At 59.6% G+C, this 15,196-nt stretch overlaps 5 protein-coding genes across 5 annotated transcripts; all 5 read right to left on the bottom strand.

Moving 5' to 3' along the window:
• Positions 1-2,224: 2,224 nt before the first annotated feature.
• LINJ_33_2100 (putative serine/threonine-protein kinase a) lies at positions 2,225-3,571 on the bottom strand (the record flags this gene model as incomplete). Its single annotated transcript, XM_001468242.1, has 1 exon — positions 2,225-3,571. The coding sequence occupies one exon, from the start codon at positions 3,569-3,571 to the stop codon at positions 2,225-2,227; it is 1,347 nt and encodes a 448-aa protein (XP_001468279.1).
• Positions 3,572-5,291: 1,720 nt separating this feature from the next.
• Positions 5,292-6,779, bottom strand: LINJ_33_2090 (RNA editing complex protein MP46; the record flags this gene model as incomplete). Its single annotated transcript, XM_001468241.1, has 1 exon — positions 5,292-6,779. The coding sequence occupies one exon, from the start codon at positions 6,777-6,779 to the stop codon at positions 5,292-5,294; it is 1,488 nt and encodes a 495-aa protein (XP_001468278.1).
• Positions 6,780-8,150: 1,371 nt separating this feature from the next.
• On the bottom strand, positions 8,151-9,776 carry LINJ_33_2080 (conserved hypothetical protein; the record flags this gene model as incomplete). Its single annotated transcript, XM_001468240.1, has 1 exon — positions 8,151-9,776. The coding sequence occupies one exon, from the start codon at positions 9,774-9,776 to the stop codon at positions 8,151-8,153; it is 1,626 nt and encodes a 541-aa protein (XP_001468277.1).
• A 1,811-nt stretch (positions 9,777-11,587) lies between these two features.
• Positions 11,588-11,839, bottom strand: LINJ_33_2070 (60S ribosomal protein L37; the record flags this gene model as incomplete). Its single annotated transcript, XM_003392691.1, has 1 exon — positions 11,588-11,839. The coding sequence occupies one exon, from the start codon at positions 11,837-11,839 to the stop codon at positions 11,588-11,590; it is 252 nt and encodes an 83-aa protein (XP_003392739.1).
• An 841-nt stretch (positions 11,840-12,680) lies between these two features.
• On the bottom strand, positions 12,681-14,765 carry LINJ_33_2060 (conserved hypothetical protein; the record flags this gene model as incomplete). The annotated part of the gene is made up of 1 exon (XM_001468239.1): positions 12,681-14,765. The coding sequence occupies one exon, from the start codon at positions 14,763-14,765 to the stop codon at positions 12,681-12,683; it is 2,085 nt and encodes a 694-aa protein (XP_001468276.1).
• Positions 14,766-15,196: the final 431 nt, after the last annotated feature.

Here is a 15,196-nt window from a genome sequence, read left to right as displayed (position 1 = left end):
TATCCTTTATTACCCATCTTTGCGCTCGCTTATCATGGACTCTGCACCACCGCACTGCCCGTCCTCACCTATACAGGTGATAGCACGGGACACTGCTTCCGGAAAAAGGGGGAGGGGGGGGCTGGAAAGGAAAACAAAGCACACGTCTCCATTTTTTCGCCTTCAAGTGAAGATGATGACAGAAATCGCATGCGTCGCCACCACCGCCACCACTGCCCCTTCCTCCCCTTTTTTTCCCTTGCTGCGCGCAGCCATAACGAGGGATCGTCCTGGAAGATACACGCCACGCATTAAGTACAGGAAAGAAAGAAGAAGGCAAACTGCATCAAGCTGCAGACAAAGACACCTAGAAAGAGAGACGCACGAGCACGCACGAACGTCAGCAGCACAGAGACGCATACTGCAAGAGCTTCGAGAGGAGGGAGCTCAAAAAAAAAAAATCCGGCAAGCCACATAGGGCGCCAGAAAGAGAGAAGCCAATGAGAGGTAGAGCATGGAAGGCCGAGCACAATCCAAGCACAGAAAGAAAAAAGCGAGCAAGCGCATGTTTCTTTTTGTTTGTAATGCATGTGAGTGGTGCAAGGGGTGCGGGTATGTGCTCATAGACGTATGTGTGCTGTGAAAGAGAGGAAGAGAGAAGAGAAAGATAACGGTCGAAGTCGTGCTAGTTGACACGTACGTCCGCACACTTGCGCCTGCATAAAATCCATGAAAAAATTCTGAGTTGAAATGGCTACATTGCCCCCATCGCACCCCTCGCATGTGGATGGTCAGATCGCCGACGAACAGGAAGAAAAAACCTTGTGAGAAGCATGCAAAGGCAGACGTATAGAAGAAGAGAGGAAATCAGCACGAGGAGTTGATAAACTGAAAGAGAAACGAAAACAAGTGCAGAAAACCTTAGCAAAAAGGAGGAGCAGCTTGAGGACTTGTGAAGACAACCGCACGTGGTCACCGCTGGCACAAAGACGAGTAAGCGCAGCAAACTCTCATTTTTTACGCGAATTGGCGCCTTCCACTCACCCGCCTCTCTGGCCGTCCCCTGATGGTGTGGGACACCTCAGTGCGCGGTATCCCGTGGCCCAGAGCCCCACTCGGCGGCGAAGCCAGGCAGCCGCTCCCTCCTAACCCTTCCAAGCGCCGAGCCAACTCTGGTGGTGACAGGGTCAGGCGCCCACGACATGGGGGAAGGGTCCGAGCGATGCATCGCCACTGATGTCAGCGGCCAGTTTTTGGATGGCGTTGCATCGGACCGACCCGCGACCGTGGACACCCTTGTACCATCCGTGTGGTGGGCAAAGTGCCAGCGCGGCTCGAATGCGTCCCACCACCGGCCCTCCCGCTGCCCACTGGTGTGGGGCGCCTGAGTGCCACCCCGAGGGGGGATGCACCAGGGGTGGCCGCCGGCATAACGGAAGCGCCTGTGGGGCTGCGTGCGTAGAAGAGGCTGGTAGAGGCTGAGGCAGGGCCTGTGCTCAGATGGCTGCGTCGGCGCGCTGCCGCTGCTACGCACCACGAGGTGTGGGGCCTCTGAGGAGCGGTGGTTGACCGGAGTTCAGCCCATGCTGTGCGGCAGAATAGGCACGTCAAAAAACGGGCGAAAAAAGCGAAAAAGAAGCATACCTTCCCCGCACCTTTTTTTTTTCGTGTGTCGTATTCGCCTCCATCACTTTGGTGGTGTCGGTGTGCGACTGCCCATTACGCCCGCCCCACCCCCTCCTCATATATCCTTCGTACATCTTGACGCTTCCGCGGAGCAGGAGAGAGAGAGGAGCAGGCAAGGTACAGTGAAAACCAAACAGCAAATATGCCTAAGAGAGGGAGGTGGGACGGGTGGGCGTGTGGTTGGTGGTTGGTGGCTGGTGGTGGTGACTGGCAGCGGTGAAGCGTCTGTTCGTGTGGTGAGCATCCTTTTGCATCACTTCTTCGGCTTTTTTATCGTTGTTGGGTGCGCAAGCACCACGCATCACCACGCCAATCCACCCAAGCACACTAGTACAGGGTACGAATGAGAGCACGCGCGCGCACACAAAGATGCACAAAAAAAAATACACAAAAGTCGCCTCAGCCGCTGATGGCTGCGCGCTCCTCCAACGCGGCGAAACAAGCGTTCTGTTCGGCAGCTGAAATGCGATACCGATGGGCTGCTCGATTCAGTTTGGACGCATGCCCTTGTCGTTTAGTGGGTGTTGCGTCGCACCGATCGAGTCCTTTCCTCGCCGGGCTACGATACACCAATCGACTGCTGAATCTTATGCACCCAAATTTCCGCTGTTTCCGGCGGCAGCGCCTGGAACCACATTGTCTTCGTGTCTGCTAGGTTGATCGCGAAGACGCCAGTCGAGCAGGCAGACTGCTCCGGCACAAAGACGGCGCTGTTGATGAACGTCACGGGCAGCGGCTTCGTCTCCTTGTCGCCCTTGTGGCGGCTGATCACAAGGCCACCGTCACGCAACACGAGAAAGCGCTCCTTCCACGTTTTGCCGCTCTCCTTACGCACGTAGCCCTCGTAGAAAACGGACGAGCTCACGGTGCCGACATGGCCGACAAAGGTGAACGTCTCCGGGTCATTCACGCTTGTGTCACGAATTTCACAGATATTTGCGTGGATCTTCTTCTTGAGGGCGTCACTCACGAGCTGCGAGTTGTCGACGCTCGTCCCGAAGTCCAAGAGCAGTTTCATCATGTGTGGAAGCTTGAAGAGCTGCGCGCATGAGGGGCGTTGATTCGGATCTGTCCGCAGCATAATATTGCACAAATCTTTAAGTGAGCGGCTGTACTGCTGTGGCAGCTCGCAGTCGCGCCTGTTGCTCATGACCGCCTCCGACAGCGCCCGCATGCCCTGCCCCACAAACGGACGGCGCAGCGCCATCATCTCAAAGAGAAGGATGCCCATGGCCCACACGTCCGCTTTCTTGCTGTACCGTTGGTGGTTCCACAGCTCCGGCGCGAGGTAGTACGGCGTGCCGCAAAACGTCTGCGCGACCTGGTCACTGACCGTATTCTCGTACTGGTGACTGAAGCCAAAATCACCAAGCTTGATGACGCCGTTTGTCATGAGCATGACATTGGCGCCTTTGATGTCGCGGTGCAGCATGCGGCGGCGGTGAATGTGGTCCACCGCCATGGCTAGCTGCACAAAGGTGTAGCCGACTTCGTGCTCCTCGAAGTAGATGAACCCAGCCTTGGCGCGCTGCTTGATTTGCATGTTCAGGTCGCCGGCGTCAGCGAACTCCATGATGATGAGCATGTGCGGCTCCGCCACGTAATCTTCGTAGTACTTGATGATGGCGAAGTGATCGCATGAGGCGAGACACTGAATCTCCGCCGTCGCGTACTTCGTGTCCTTCTCTGACATCGCCGCCAGGTCCATGCGCTTGGCAACGAGCAGCTGCCCATCCGATACCCGACGCACCAGCAGCGCCTTGCCAAAAGACCCGGAACCGAGCTCGCGCACCCTCTCGTACTTGCATGTCTTGCAACCAATGGGGCCGAGGATGTCCTTGAACTGCAGCTCCACCTCGCCGTTGTCGGAGACCTGCTGGCTAGAGATGGGAATAGCCTCCGCCATTTTATTGTCCGTTCAATTGTTGCGAGTGCGCTGCCGTTGTTGCTGGTATGCTGTGTTGGTGTTGCTACTCTCAACGAGAAAGAGAGCAGCAACAGCGTGTGTGTGAGAGAGAGGGAAAGGGTGGCGCAAGTGCCAAGCACGTATGAGCCCGCGGAAGCGCAAAACAGAATCTTCAAAATCGAAAAGTGCGAGAAAGATCGCAAGAGAGGGGTGGCGGTGGAGACAGCAGGGGAACCGAGCACACGAGGCGAGCAACTTAGGAAAGCGGCAAGAGAAAAATGAGAACCATACGACAGAAACAATCACGACCGCAACCAGGCAAAGACGGGAATAGAAAGTGGCAAGCGTACTGGCAGCTCGGTCTGCTCCTCCTCTGCACAAATAATGTAAAAGAAGGGGACACTGGGTGGGGAGGGGGGGGGTTGAGAATCAAAGGACGCGCAGCAAAGGAAAAACGGGGCGGCGGCGGCGAGCCGTGCACGTGCCGAGACACAAACAAAGGCAAACGCGCTGGCCCACACAGAGAGAGCACGCGCCGGTGAAGTCACGGCGAGCTCACAAGAACCGCAGCGGAGAAACGGGAAAAAAAAGCAAGACAGACGTGGGGAGGGGAGGGCCAGAGAAACGTTAACCACCAAAGGCTTCGGAGATGCCCTCGCCAGGGGGAGCGCAGCGCGAGGAACCGAACCAGAGGGTGAGGAAAAGAAACAACTGAAGGTAAGGGCAGAGAAAGGGAGAGGGAGGGAGGAGAGGTGCAGAGAAAGATGAGGCCGTGCGCTTGTGTTGACGATCACTGCAACAAGTGGAGTCCGTGTGGTGAAGGAAGGGATGGTGCGGATGTGAGGGGGTAGGCGCCCGCGGCTAAGGCTACAGGTTCGTTGTGGTTGTGTGAGTGAAGTCGCGTTTGTAGTAGGGCGGTTAAGACCTGTCTCTCTCCCTTCTTGTGGATTGCGCAGCACCGCGGACACAAGCGGCGCAGTTGAAAAGAGAAGTGCATAGATCAAATAAAAGCGGGCGGCGGTGTGCAAAAGTGGGGAAGAGGGGCCGAGGACGGCGTCAGTGCAGTTCAGGGGCTGCGCATTGCCTGCGTGCGGTGCGTGTCAGGATGCCGCACTAGCGAACAAAAAAAGGCACGGCAACCGTCACGGCGGTTGTTGAGCATCTGAGATCGCGATCTAATGTGGATGGCTGTGCACACTCTTCTGTGCTTGGGTCTTCTCCGAAGCGAATGCCTTTCTGCGTGTATGCTGCCTGTTGGCCACACTGCCAGAGACAGTCTGCAGCAACGGGGCAACCACGGAGTTTCTGAGTGTGGAGAGCACGGCGGCCGCAGCCTACTGCCTCTTATCCATATACGAATGCTTATGTGCGGCACCTCCCTCTTGTATTCTGCTTTCGCGAACGCGAATCAAGGCTGTGCGCCACTGAAAAAGGCAAACACTGAAATACACCCACACACGCGCATAGGCACGACAAAAAGTAGAGCACCCGTACACTCATGTGCACTCAAAAGCACCTTCATTGGTGGCTGCCCAGCCCCTCCTGCACCGCCATGTCGGCAAGCAGCACCGTCGTGAGCACCAGCGCTGAAAGCTCCTAAGATCGCTGCGGCAGCTGCTGAACACATCTACGTGAGCCTCGAGGACAACAGGACGTGGAAACTGGCAAATACAAGCCTCCGCACATCAACGCGCGCACATAACCGTGCGATGCAGTGTGCTTAGCGCAGCATCTTCGACGCTTTTAGCTCGGGTGTGCTAGGCGCAAAGGGTAGCCGATTCCAATCCTCGGCACGCTTCCTCAGCTCCGCCGTGAGCGGCCCCCAGTCCTTCTCCGAAGTGTGGAGTACTGAAATGAACTCTGGAGAGGTGGTGTAGGTGCCGCCCGGACTCGGCCCCGACGGCGCTTCTGCTGTCGCTTTCACGGCGTCAGCCTCGGTGCCGCTAAGTTGATCGACATCATTGAAGGGCAAGTAGGAAGACACTAGCTGCTCCGCTGCGGCGCTATCCAGTGTAAACTGAGACGCCGGCCTCGGTGAAGGCTTTGACGGCAGCGGTGCGGTGCGCACGTAGCACAAGTCCTCGGATACGGTACTGTCCGTGCGAGGTGCCCGCCACGCGCTGATTCGAGCCGTCCCTGTCAAGTTTGCCTCAGACGAACGGCCGCGCCGCTTCACGTCCTCCTGATGCTGCCGCCAGACCACCGTCCCCTCGTCCACGATGCGCTGCAGTGTTTCATGCACCAGCTCCGACACCAAGTTCTCGCGTCCGTGGCCGGCAAGCACGTTCAGCACAATGGCATCTGCTGCTGCCTTGGAGATGACGGAGCGCGGTCGCTCCTGCTCGTGAAAGCGGTGCAGCTCGCCGAGACAGGCGCACATGATGTACACCTTGTCCTCGCGGGACAGGCTCCAGCGTGGGAGAGAGGGAGGAGTGGCGGCCGGCGTGGAAGAGCAGGGCTGCTGCGCAGGTGGTGACTCTGTGCTCGCGTCGCTGTCTGGGAAAGGTGCCGCAGTTGTCTCGCTCAGCTGCTCTACGCTCGCTGACTCTGCCGCTCTTTCGGCGGCAGCTACAGCAGCGGTGGCGGTGCTCACGTTCGCGGGAGTTTTTTCCGACTCCGCACGCGCCACGAGAAGCTCTATCAGCGACAGCTCATCAAAGATGCGAGCTACTTGACGCGTCGACGTCAAGTACGTCACTACGCTGTTCAGCTCCATCGCTGTGAGGGACGGCATCAGCCGCGCGCAGCGGTCAAGCACCTCACGGCGCAGGAACGCCTCCCCGACGAGGACGCGGTTGAGAAAGAGGTCGGAGTTGACCTCAAGCGTCGCGCCGCTAATGCCAGTGCCTCTTCCCTTGTCAGTCCCCACGCGTGCCGGCGTTGAGCACGGCAGCGTGGGTATGCTATCCCGCAGCACACCCTTCTCGACAAGGTGCACAAGGCCCGCGAGGAGACGCTCGCGGCGCCGCCCTACCTTGCGGTCTGTGAGGGCATCCACCTCCTTGAGGTCCAGAGCGATGTGCCGCTCTAGGTGCTGCATGATGCTCTCGCTTCGCTCTGGCATCACGAAGAAACGACACACCACCGAGCGCGCCACGTGAGCATGCTCGCGGGAGTGCTCCGTCCAGGAGGTGTAGGGGGTGTCGCACAGCAGGCAAAGCTGCGACTCACACGATACCGCGCACGTACTCACCGGCATTGTCGCCATGCATCGCGCAGGACCAAGGCAGCAGCATGAAGAAGTGAAGATGGTGGCGCGCCGGTTTCCTGCGAAACGCAAGCGCGGTGCAATCATATTGGCGCTATAACTCGGTCCTTCGGCAGCGGTCACCGGGTGGCGCCAGATCGGCGCCGTCGACACCAGGGCGGCGACCGCGCGGTGCAGCCACAGCAGCGCCGCATGTCCTCTCCCGAGCTGAGTCTGCATGAGCCCCCTAGCCCACCCGTCAGTCGTATTGCACCTTGCGTCTCTCACGGGTTTCCTTTTTCCATGCTTGAATGTTGGCGTAAACAGCAAGTGCGTGTTAGAGAGAGAGGAAGGGCGCAGAAAAGACGATGGCGGTGCCAGTGAGCACATGGTGGTGCGTGCGTCGAGCGAGGAGAGCACTTGCGCACACACCAGCACACTGTAAGCGGCGGAGCAAAACATGCGAGAAGACACAGACTTGGGAGACCGGAGAGTCACACTCGCGTGTCGATGCGTATCGGAGGGCACCCTCCTCCGTGCATTCCCGCATGCCGCGCTGCCAGGGTCGAAAGAACGAAACAGACGCGCCCAGGCACTGCCGCACACGTCACGCATGCGAGGCAGCGAACCATCCGCACGGAGCCTCGTGAGAGCATCACATCTTCTTCCTCTTCAACGATTACCAGCACTTCAGCAAAAACAAAGGTGAGCAGAGACAAGAGCAGGCAGGAGCAGAACACGGCGCTTTCCAAACGATCCACGTGCCAAGCACATGGCATCGCGTACAAGGACGCGTGTACACGGACAACCGCCGACGCGACAAAGAACCGCAGCGGAGCAGTCGGGAAATGGAGCCCTACGGCTCTATGAGAAGATACGCATGTGCGCGACAGCTGATGCCATCAATGCAAGCAACTGAGAGATGGCCGAGTGGAGAACGCGACCCGATTGTATCCGTGTGTGTGTGTGTGTGTAGACTTGTTCGCATGTGCGTTTGGGTTTCGGTGGCAGTGCGTATACATGGGCTGAAGCAGCAGTTCGCACGAGGGCTGACGTGCACGTCTTTTTCGGTTGCTTCGGCCGTTCTTCCAGGGAGTTAGCACGCCACCGCGCCCCTGCCGGCGTGCAGCCTCGTCCTTGAGAACGCGCGCGTGCGAGAAGCCGAGGTTTTTCAGAGCGAGAGGGGAAACGGGAGGCTTGTCGTTGGCAGCCGTCACGTGCAACTCAGCACCGACGCGGCCAACGCCGTCACATACGTCGGCATACGCGAGACGAATTCGTGAGGCAAGAGGAAGAGTAAGTGGCAAAGGCCTTGAGAGATGTGGGCAGCAAGATATCAGGCCTCTCGGTTCGAATATCGGGGGGAGATCCCTCTCTTGGCGGTACTGCGTGTCAGACGTCATGGCCACCGCTGCTGCCAATCTCCGCACCATCGCTAGAGGGGCGAGGTGCCACCAGTTGACCTTCCGCCTTCTCTTCAGCTGCGTCGTTATTCAGTAATCCCTCCAGCACTGCAATCAGGGCCCACGGCAGATGAACCAGCGGCGTCCCGGCGTACTGCTCTCCCGCGAGTCTCGAAAGCGCCGCGTGGGGGCCGACAATGCGGAGCAGGTCGCTCGTTAGAGCTTGAAGAGAGGTGGCGGATCGGGCAGACTCCTCCGTTAGTCGTGCTGTCTGCTGTTGCAGCTGCGCCACCTCTGCAAAGAAGACCGCGTCGGAGGAAGAGGATGGCGTGGAACCGAAAGACGACATGCCCATCTCCTCATTCGGACCCTCAGGGCAGGTAATCGATTCCATGTCAAGCCCGTGTGCCCACATTTCCTCAGCCTCTGCGATAGCTTTGCTCAGAGCCACGCTAGTAGCGTCGCGGCCAGCTGGCCCCATCAGCATGGGGGCCTCTGGGCGATACGGCGTAGATGTCGACGGTGTCAGGGGTGCTGGTGGCTGTCTAGGTGATGGCGGTGTCGGAGTAGCCACTGCACCTGCCAGAGCGGCACCTGGTGGATGCGAGGAGCGCGGCAGCGAGCCTACAGGTGCACGCGGTGGGGGTTGTCCACTGTGGGTCGGGACGGGCATTGCGTCCTCCTCGGCCACGCCTTGTGCAACGCTGCTATCACACGCCTCCGGATTGGGGCAAGAGTTGTCCGAAACGAGCCTCGGTGATGTTTCGTCACATTTCGCCTCTTCAGCGTCGCTGGTGCTCGAGAGCGGCACCGTCGTGCGCTGAGACTCCTCGTCCAAGAGCAGGCCCAACGAAGATGGTGCTGCAGCAAGCGCTGCGGCCAATGAGCACTCATGATCTATCGCAGACGAGGAGGCGTGCTCACACGGCAGTCTCTTCAGGGGCGCTTGATCGGCGGGGGCAATGTGCGTCGGATCAGGCTTCAGGACCGTCAGCGCCGCACCGGGTTGCGCAACGGTGTGAGCCGCTTCGTCCACTTTGAACCTGGCCGCAGCTTCTCTGACTGCTTCTGGATTCTGCGGTTGCACCTGCGGCGGTGAATATCTGTTGCCAGCGCCAGCAGCCGACTCGACGCACCATGAGGTTGAGGGCGGAATGAAAGAGCCGCCGGTCGCTGCCGGGGCTACTTGATACTCTGGAAAAAAGAAGCCCAGTGCTGGCAGGACGCCCTTGCCGGTGCTGTCCGCCACGTCAGCGCTGCCGCGCTGAGTGTAGTGCTCCGAGCCTCTTGCGTCGGCGCCGCCCCCGTCGTCGCCACGTCCAGCTGCATCAAGTCCGCTGTCGTCGTAGGCGCCGCTCTGCCCACCTTGGAAAAAAAAGGAGGCGAAGTCGAAGTTCAGTCGGCCAACTTTGTCGTCATCGCTGTTGTTGTCCACCAGGGGTCCTGCTGGCGCGGCGTTGAAACCGTTGGCAGCTTCGCCGCCACCGTGGCCGATGCCCGTGTTGTTGCTGTTACTGCCGGCACTGCTGGCGCACGGGGTTTCGGAGGCAGCGGCAGAGAAGAAAAAGTCGAGCATGCCACCGTTGCCTTCCTGGGCCGCGAATGGGGCGTACATCGAGGGGTCTCTTTGGTAGCTCGTGCTTCCGTGCTGCGGCTCCTCGGATGGATCTCCGGTCGTGGTGGCCAGTGCGCCGCTGAAGTTGCCCATGAAGCCGTCCAGCGAGAAAGGGGCATTAGTGGCTGGCAGGGGCGGCGGGTTCGCAGCAGGTGCCAGCGGAGGCTTTGTTGTCGTGGAGCGCGTTGTGCTGCCTGCCTCCTGCGGCTGTGCAGCATCGACGGAGGGCCTCCCCGCGCTCCTCATGGCGCCTCACCTGCTCACGAGGCGGCGGTTGTTGGGAATCTCGAAAGGGTTCCGCCGCTTCCCTCCGCGCACTTGGGCGCGGCGTAGCGGCAGCACAAGAAAAAAAAACTCCCCAACGAGAAGGCGGCGTTGTCTCACACGAGGTGCCTGTGTGTGTATGTGTGTTTGTCTTGTGTTCCTCTCTTACGCGTTGCGCTTGTCTTGCTGAGTCGCACGCAGTTTCTCCCTCTCCCCGATTGCGTGTGCTACAGTCTTTCGCCTCTTCTGGATACATGGAGGGGCAGGCCGCGCTTCGCTTGGGCGTAGGTGGAGTGCGGGCCGTAGAAGGCAAAAGGACTCGCGACGTAGACGCCAGGACACAGACACGCGCACACGCACAAGCAGACAAGCACGAAGGCGATGACGGTATCTCCCCTACACGCGATAAGGTGTTTGGTGCCTCACCACACCCCTGCTCCACCTTTGTATTGTGCGAAGCGTCGCCTTCGGTTCGAGCACGCGTGCATGAGGGCGGGGGTGCAGGGCGAGGAGGAGTCCGCCATTGGAAGAAAAGAGACGAAATGGTGATAGAACGAGAGAGCCGCACAGCGATGTATCTCATAAAGCAAGCATGTAGTGGAGCCAACGGAGCTTGCGCACAGCCTCGCGGGCACCACTGTGGTGCAGGATCCGCAGGATGGCCACCGCACAGCACTCACGGAAGCAACGCGCTACTCGCTCTGTAAGCTACCTTAACTTCCAGTAGAGGCAAGACGGGAGGGTAGGCCAAGGAGGGTAGAGCGCCCGTGGCGCCCACTGATGCGAAGCTTTCAGCGTCCCAACCTACCCACCGACCCATGCACCACAGCGTTGCGAGGCAACTTTCTGCACGCGCGCTGCCGAGGGTGCTCATGTCCCTAAAAGGTGCGCAGGCGTGGCCGTGGGTGCGTATGCGGCAGAGAGCAACTGAAAGGGAGAGGGCACGCGACCAATACCGGCTCCCCCTCTCCCTACACTTGCTTCAGCTGCCGCGTCCGTGCCTTCTGTTGTGTGTGTGTGTGTGTGTTCGTTTGTGTTCGTGTTAAAATTAGAACATAAAAGCACTCAAAAGGTCGGAAAGGAAGAAGGAAGAAAAACGAAGCACGGAAACGGCGCTGTCTTGCGAGTGGTCCACGTGCAGCACGTCGCACCGAGCGGCAAGGCGCCTCGGAGGTGAAGAAAAGAGAGGCGTGGGAAGAGCGAAGAGGACGACGCGAGACAGACATTCTCGCACGCATTCGGGTTTGCACACACACACATGCGTACATGCGTGCGTACACAACCACATCCGTGGTGCCACATGCGACTCGGCAGCCCTCACTACCTCCTCTGTCTTTAGACTGAGAGACACTGAGGCGCGGTGCTGTGCGTCTCCGTGTCCGAGTGTGGGCTTACCTGCGAGCATCGTCTCTCTGCTTCTCCTCTGCTGCGCCTTGCCACTCCACTAGAAGGAAAAGGGCATCGCGCCCATTTTTTCTTTCATTTTTCGCCTTCCTTTCGACTTCCGCTCTCACAACGAGGGGGGGCGCGTGGGCCTGCGTCGCCACTTATGCCTTGGGGGTCTTGAAGTGGTTGGCAATGCGGCGGTTCACCACCTTCAGGTAGCGGCAGCGGCCGGTGCCGGTGCGGCGACGCTTGATGGCCTTCACGGACCAGTTGTAGCGACGGCGGCTAGCGCGCGGGTAAGCGCAGGCGGCACAGCGCTCCCACTGGACGTGGTAGGAGTTGCGGCCACAGCGGCGGCACAGGATGTGCGTGCGCCCGTGGCGCTGACCCATCGACGTGGTACCCTTGGTCATCTTGCTCCTCTCGAGGAAATACCTTTCAAGACTGCAAAAGAAGTGACAGGTTCAGGAGGTTGGTGTTTGTCGCGCAGAGAGCATGGTGAAGTTGTGTTGCGCGCGACGGTGAGACGGGCGCAAGCGACGCGTGGAAGTGATGGCGCGCAGATTTGTTCGTGTAGGTGCACGTGTGCGTGTGATTGAGGGGGAGTGAACAAGAGAGAGAGAGACATATTCTCACTAACATGAAAAGGCATTCAGCAGGCCTCCCACCTCGCCCCATCCCATCCCCTCATCGGCATGGACGGAGGGAGAGAAGGGGTGCGGGGGGTGGGGGAGTGAGGGGCGAACGGGAGCGACCTCGCCGTCGCCGCATTCTCTGGGCGTCCGAGGATAATGTCGCCATCCATGCAAGCTGTAAAGAGTGCTCAAAAGGCCCGGCATGCACCTTGCCGGCTCATTCACCATATTCTGTTTCCAGTTTGTTTGACCAATTTGTGATGCAACGCTGCTACGGCGCGGCTTCGGCGACGAGCGTACTTCTGCCACGCCCTCTGTCCCAACAACCCCCGCCACCGCCGCCTTGCTCGCTGCTCCAGACAGGCAAGCAACCGTCCGTGCAGTCTGCTATCACCAACATGTGCGTTTCACTTTGTGGTGAGCGTACTTGTGGGCGGGTGGAGGAGGGAGGCTCACATACGCTTCGGCTGATCGAAAGGAAAAGAAGATACGACGGTGTGTGAGAGAGGACAAGCCAAAACTCTAGCCTAGCCCTACGCCGCATGCGCCCACCCACCCCCTTCCTGTCCTCAGTGTCGCTGGTAGTGCGTCCTTGCCTCATCACGTCGTCTTCATCGCCTCAGCCAACAGCTTCTTCGTGAACAGTGATGCAGACCCACGGACCCGCTTGTGCGGGTGCGATCGCCATGGCGTCCACCTCCTCCCCTGTCGCCTCACCCTGCGCCCTCCCCGCTCCCTTCAGGAAAGCTGAGTGATACTGAGCAACGCTCTTGCCTTCCACATTCGGCATCGCATCAGCCTGCTCACCACCGGAGCTGTGCGGAACGCTCTGGTCATCGGGGGATGCAGTGAGCTCAGCTGAGGCCGCTGCGCTTCGCGGCGCGGAGGCGAAGGGTATGTGCCATGAGGTAACAGCGCCCGTGCCACTCACGTGTGGGGAGCCGGCATGAGTTGCCGCGTGTGAGGTCACATAGTGCGATGGCGTCGGCTGCTTTTCTGATTTGCGCAGTGAAGGTGCGGAGTGGGCGTCGCGTTGCTGAATGCAGCGCTCATAAGGAGCCGGCAGCTCCCAGTGCAGCTCCATGCGATCCCCCACGCGCGAGCAGCGGAAGGCGATGCGGTGTCGGTCACGCCAGCGCGTGAAGGCTCGTGGGCTCAAGAGACGGAAGTGGTGGTCGCGCATCTTGTCGTTAGTGCAGACAAACGTGCGATGCGGGGAGGCCGAGGCGGCCGTGACCGAGGTAGGCGTCGTGTCGGTCGGATCAGTCAAGAGGAGTGCGCCGTACAGCCAGCAGAGATCGTCGTTCAAGCCTGTAGGAGAGCAGTAGAGCCACCCTCGATCCTTCCAGCGCTGCACAATGGCAGTGCTCTGCAAAGTCATGAATTTCGGCTCGACGTGTCGCTCGTGCAACATGACGAGTGGGCTGCGCATTCTGTACGTGTCCACGGCAAGCTTCACAGCAGCGTCGATCAGCTCAAAGTTCACGCCTACATCGACGCCGCGGCCAGATGTCTTGCACTGAGCGTTGAAGTCCAAATCGCTGTCCGTGATTCGACTCTCTGGGACGCCGCAGTGCAGCATCAACTGCTTTTTGGCCAGATCGTACCAGCTTGACAGGCCGTAGTAGCCCAAGTTGGCGCCGTCAATGAAGATGTCGACGCGATCACCTGCGTCCAGGCGAGCGTGTATGTAGCGCTTCCAGTGCTCGAATCCGAGCAACGCACGGCGGCTGCGGCAGGCCTGCGGAATAATCAGCTCCTTCAACTCGCGCAGAAGATGAGAGCGGCAGGCGGCTGTAAAGGGATACCCGGATAGTTCCGCTTGACAAGCTGGACAGATACCACACAGCTGTGTGTCGCTAGGTGGCGCAGTCGCAGCACTGTCGCCGGGACTGGCGGCGCCTCTCGCAGAAGCACCGGTCGACGGTGGTGGCGAAGCAACCAACAGCTGCGGCACGTGGTGCATCTCATCGACCCTGTGAAGCTGCAACGACATCGGTACCCCGCGAGGTTTCAAACCGACAGCGGCGTCTTCGTTGGCCATCATCACCCACGGCTCCAGCACATCGCGCACCATTGCCTCGCTCACCTCGGCGACGTGCTCGCGCATCTCCTGCAGCATGAAGAAGAGTGTGCCCACGGGTTCTCGAACCTGCACGCACAGCCGGCCAAGCGCAAGGTAGTCTGGTTCTGTAAGCTCGATTTTGTGTTTTAGAGCCGCCTCATATACGGCAAAGGCGAGTCGACGGTCCTTGAGCCCACTGCAGCAGTACTGCAAGAAGGCTGAGACGCTGCGCAGGCGCAAGAGGCCGTGTTGCTCCAGGTAGGCGAGCATACGCGTCGCCCCGTCACGGTCGCCCGCCACGCATTGGAGGCGCAAAATAACGGACAACACGTGCTCCGTCTGGAGCCATTCCGTCGAGATGCCGCTTGAGGAGCACCGGCGCGCCTCGGCGACGAGAGACAGGCCCGATGCGGCGTCACCGGTTGCCTCGCACGCAAATAGAGCGGCTGCAAAGGCCTTCGTCGAGAAGACTGGCCGGGAAGTCGGCATCAAACCTGAAGAGCCTGTCTCAGATAAACCACTGCCGGCAGGCTCCGCACCATCTGCTAGCGGCTCCCATGAGCCCTGAAGAGCCGCCTTGACGGCCTGCACGGCAGCGGCGGCGTCGCGCTCACCAACGAGTGTGTTCACTCGGCGCATGAGAGCATCCTCTGGAGAGAGCGTGCGCTTCTTCTTTTTGGGCCTCTTGGCGCTTGCGGAAGTCGTGGCGTCTGCGAAGCCCGGGTGAGCTGCCAAGTTTGGACAGGTATGGTGAAAGCACCTGAGCTGCATGGCTAGGACAGGGAGTTGACCTCGTCGAAAGTACTTGGCAGTGCAGGCAATTCTGTTGGTGGAAGCGTTGAGGTCCACCGGCCTCGTCCCTGCTGTCACACGCCAAAGAGCCGCGAATGTGTGCCGACAGTGCATGGCGTAGCAGCGGCGGTCAAGTAACGGTAGTGTGGCAAGGTGTTCCGGCTCTATGCGCGCATGTGCTCGTGTCGGTCGAAGGCGATATCTCCCATCACTGGACAAGTGGAGAGCTGCGCACGTGGTAGCCGCACACTCTTAAGCAGTCGGCGAGATGAAAGTGA

Source organism: Leishmania infantum, chromosome 33 (genome assembly GCF_000002875.2).
Source record: "Leishmania infantum JPCM5 genome chromosome 33".
NCBI lineage: Eukaryota > Euglenozoa > Kinetoplastea > Trypanosomatida > Trypanosomatidae > Leishmania > Leishmania infantum.
This window is presented reverse-complemented; position numbering and strand designations above follow the sequence as displayed.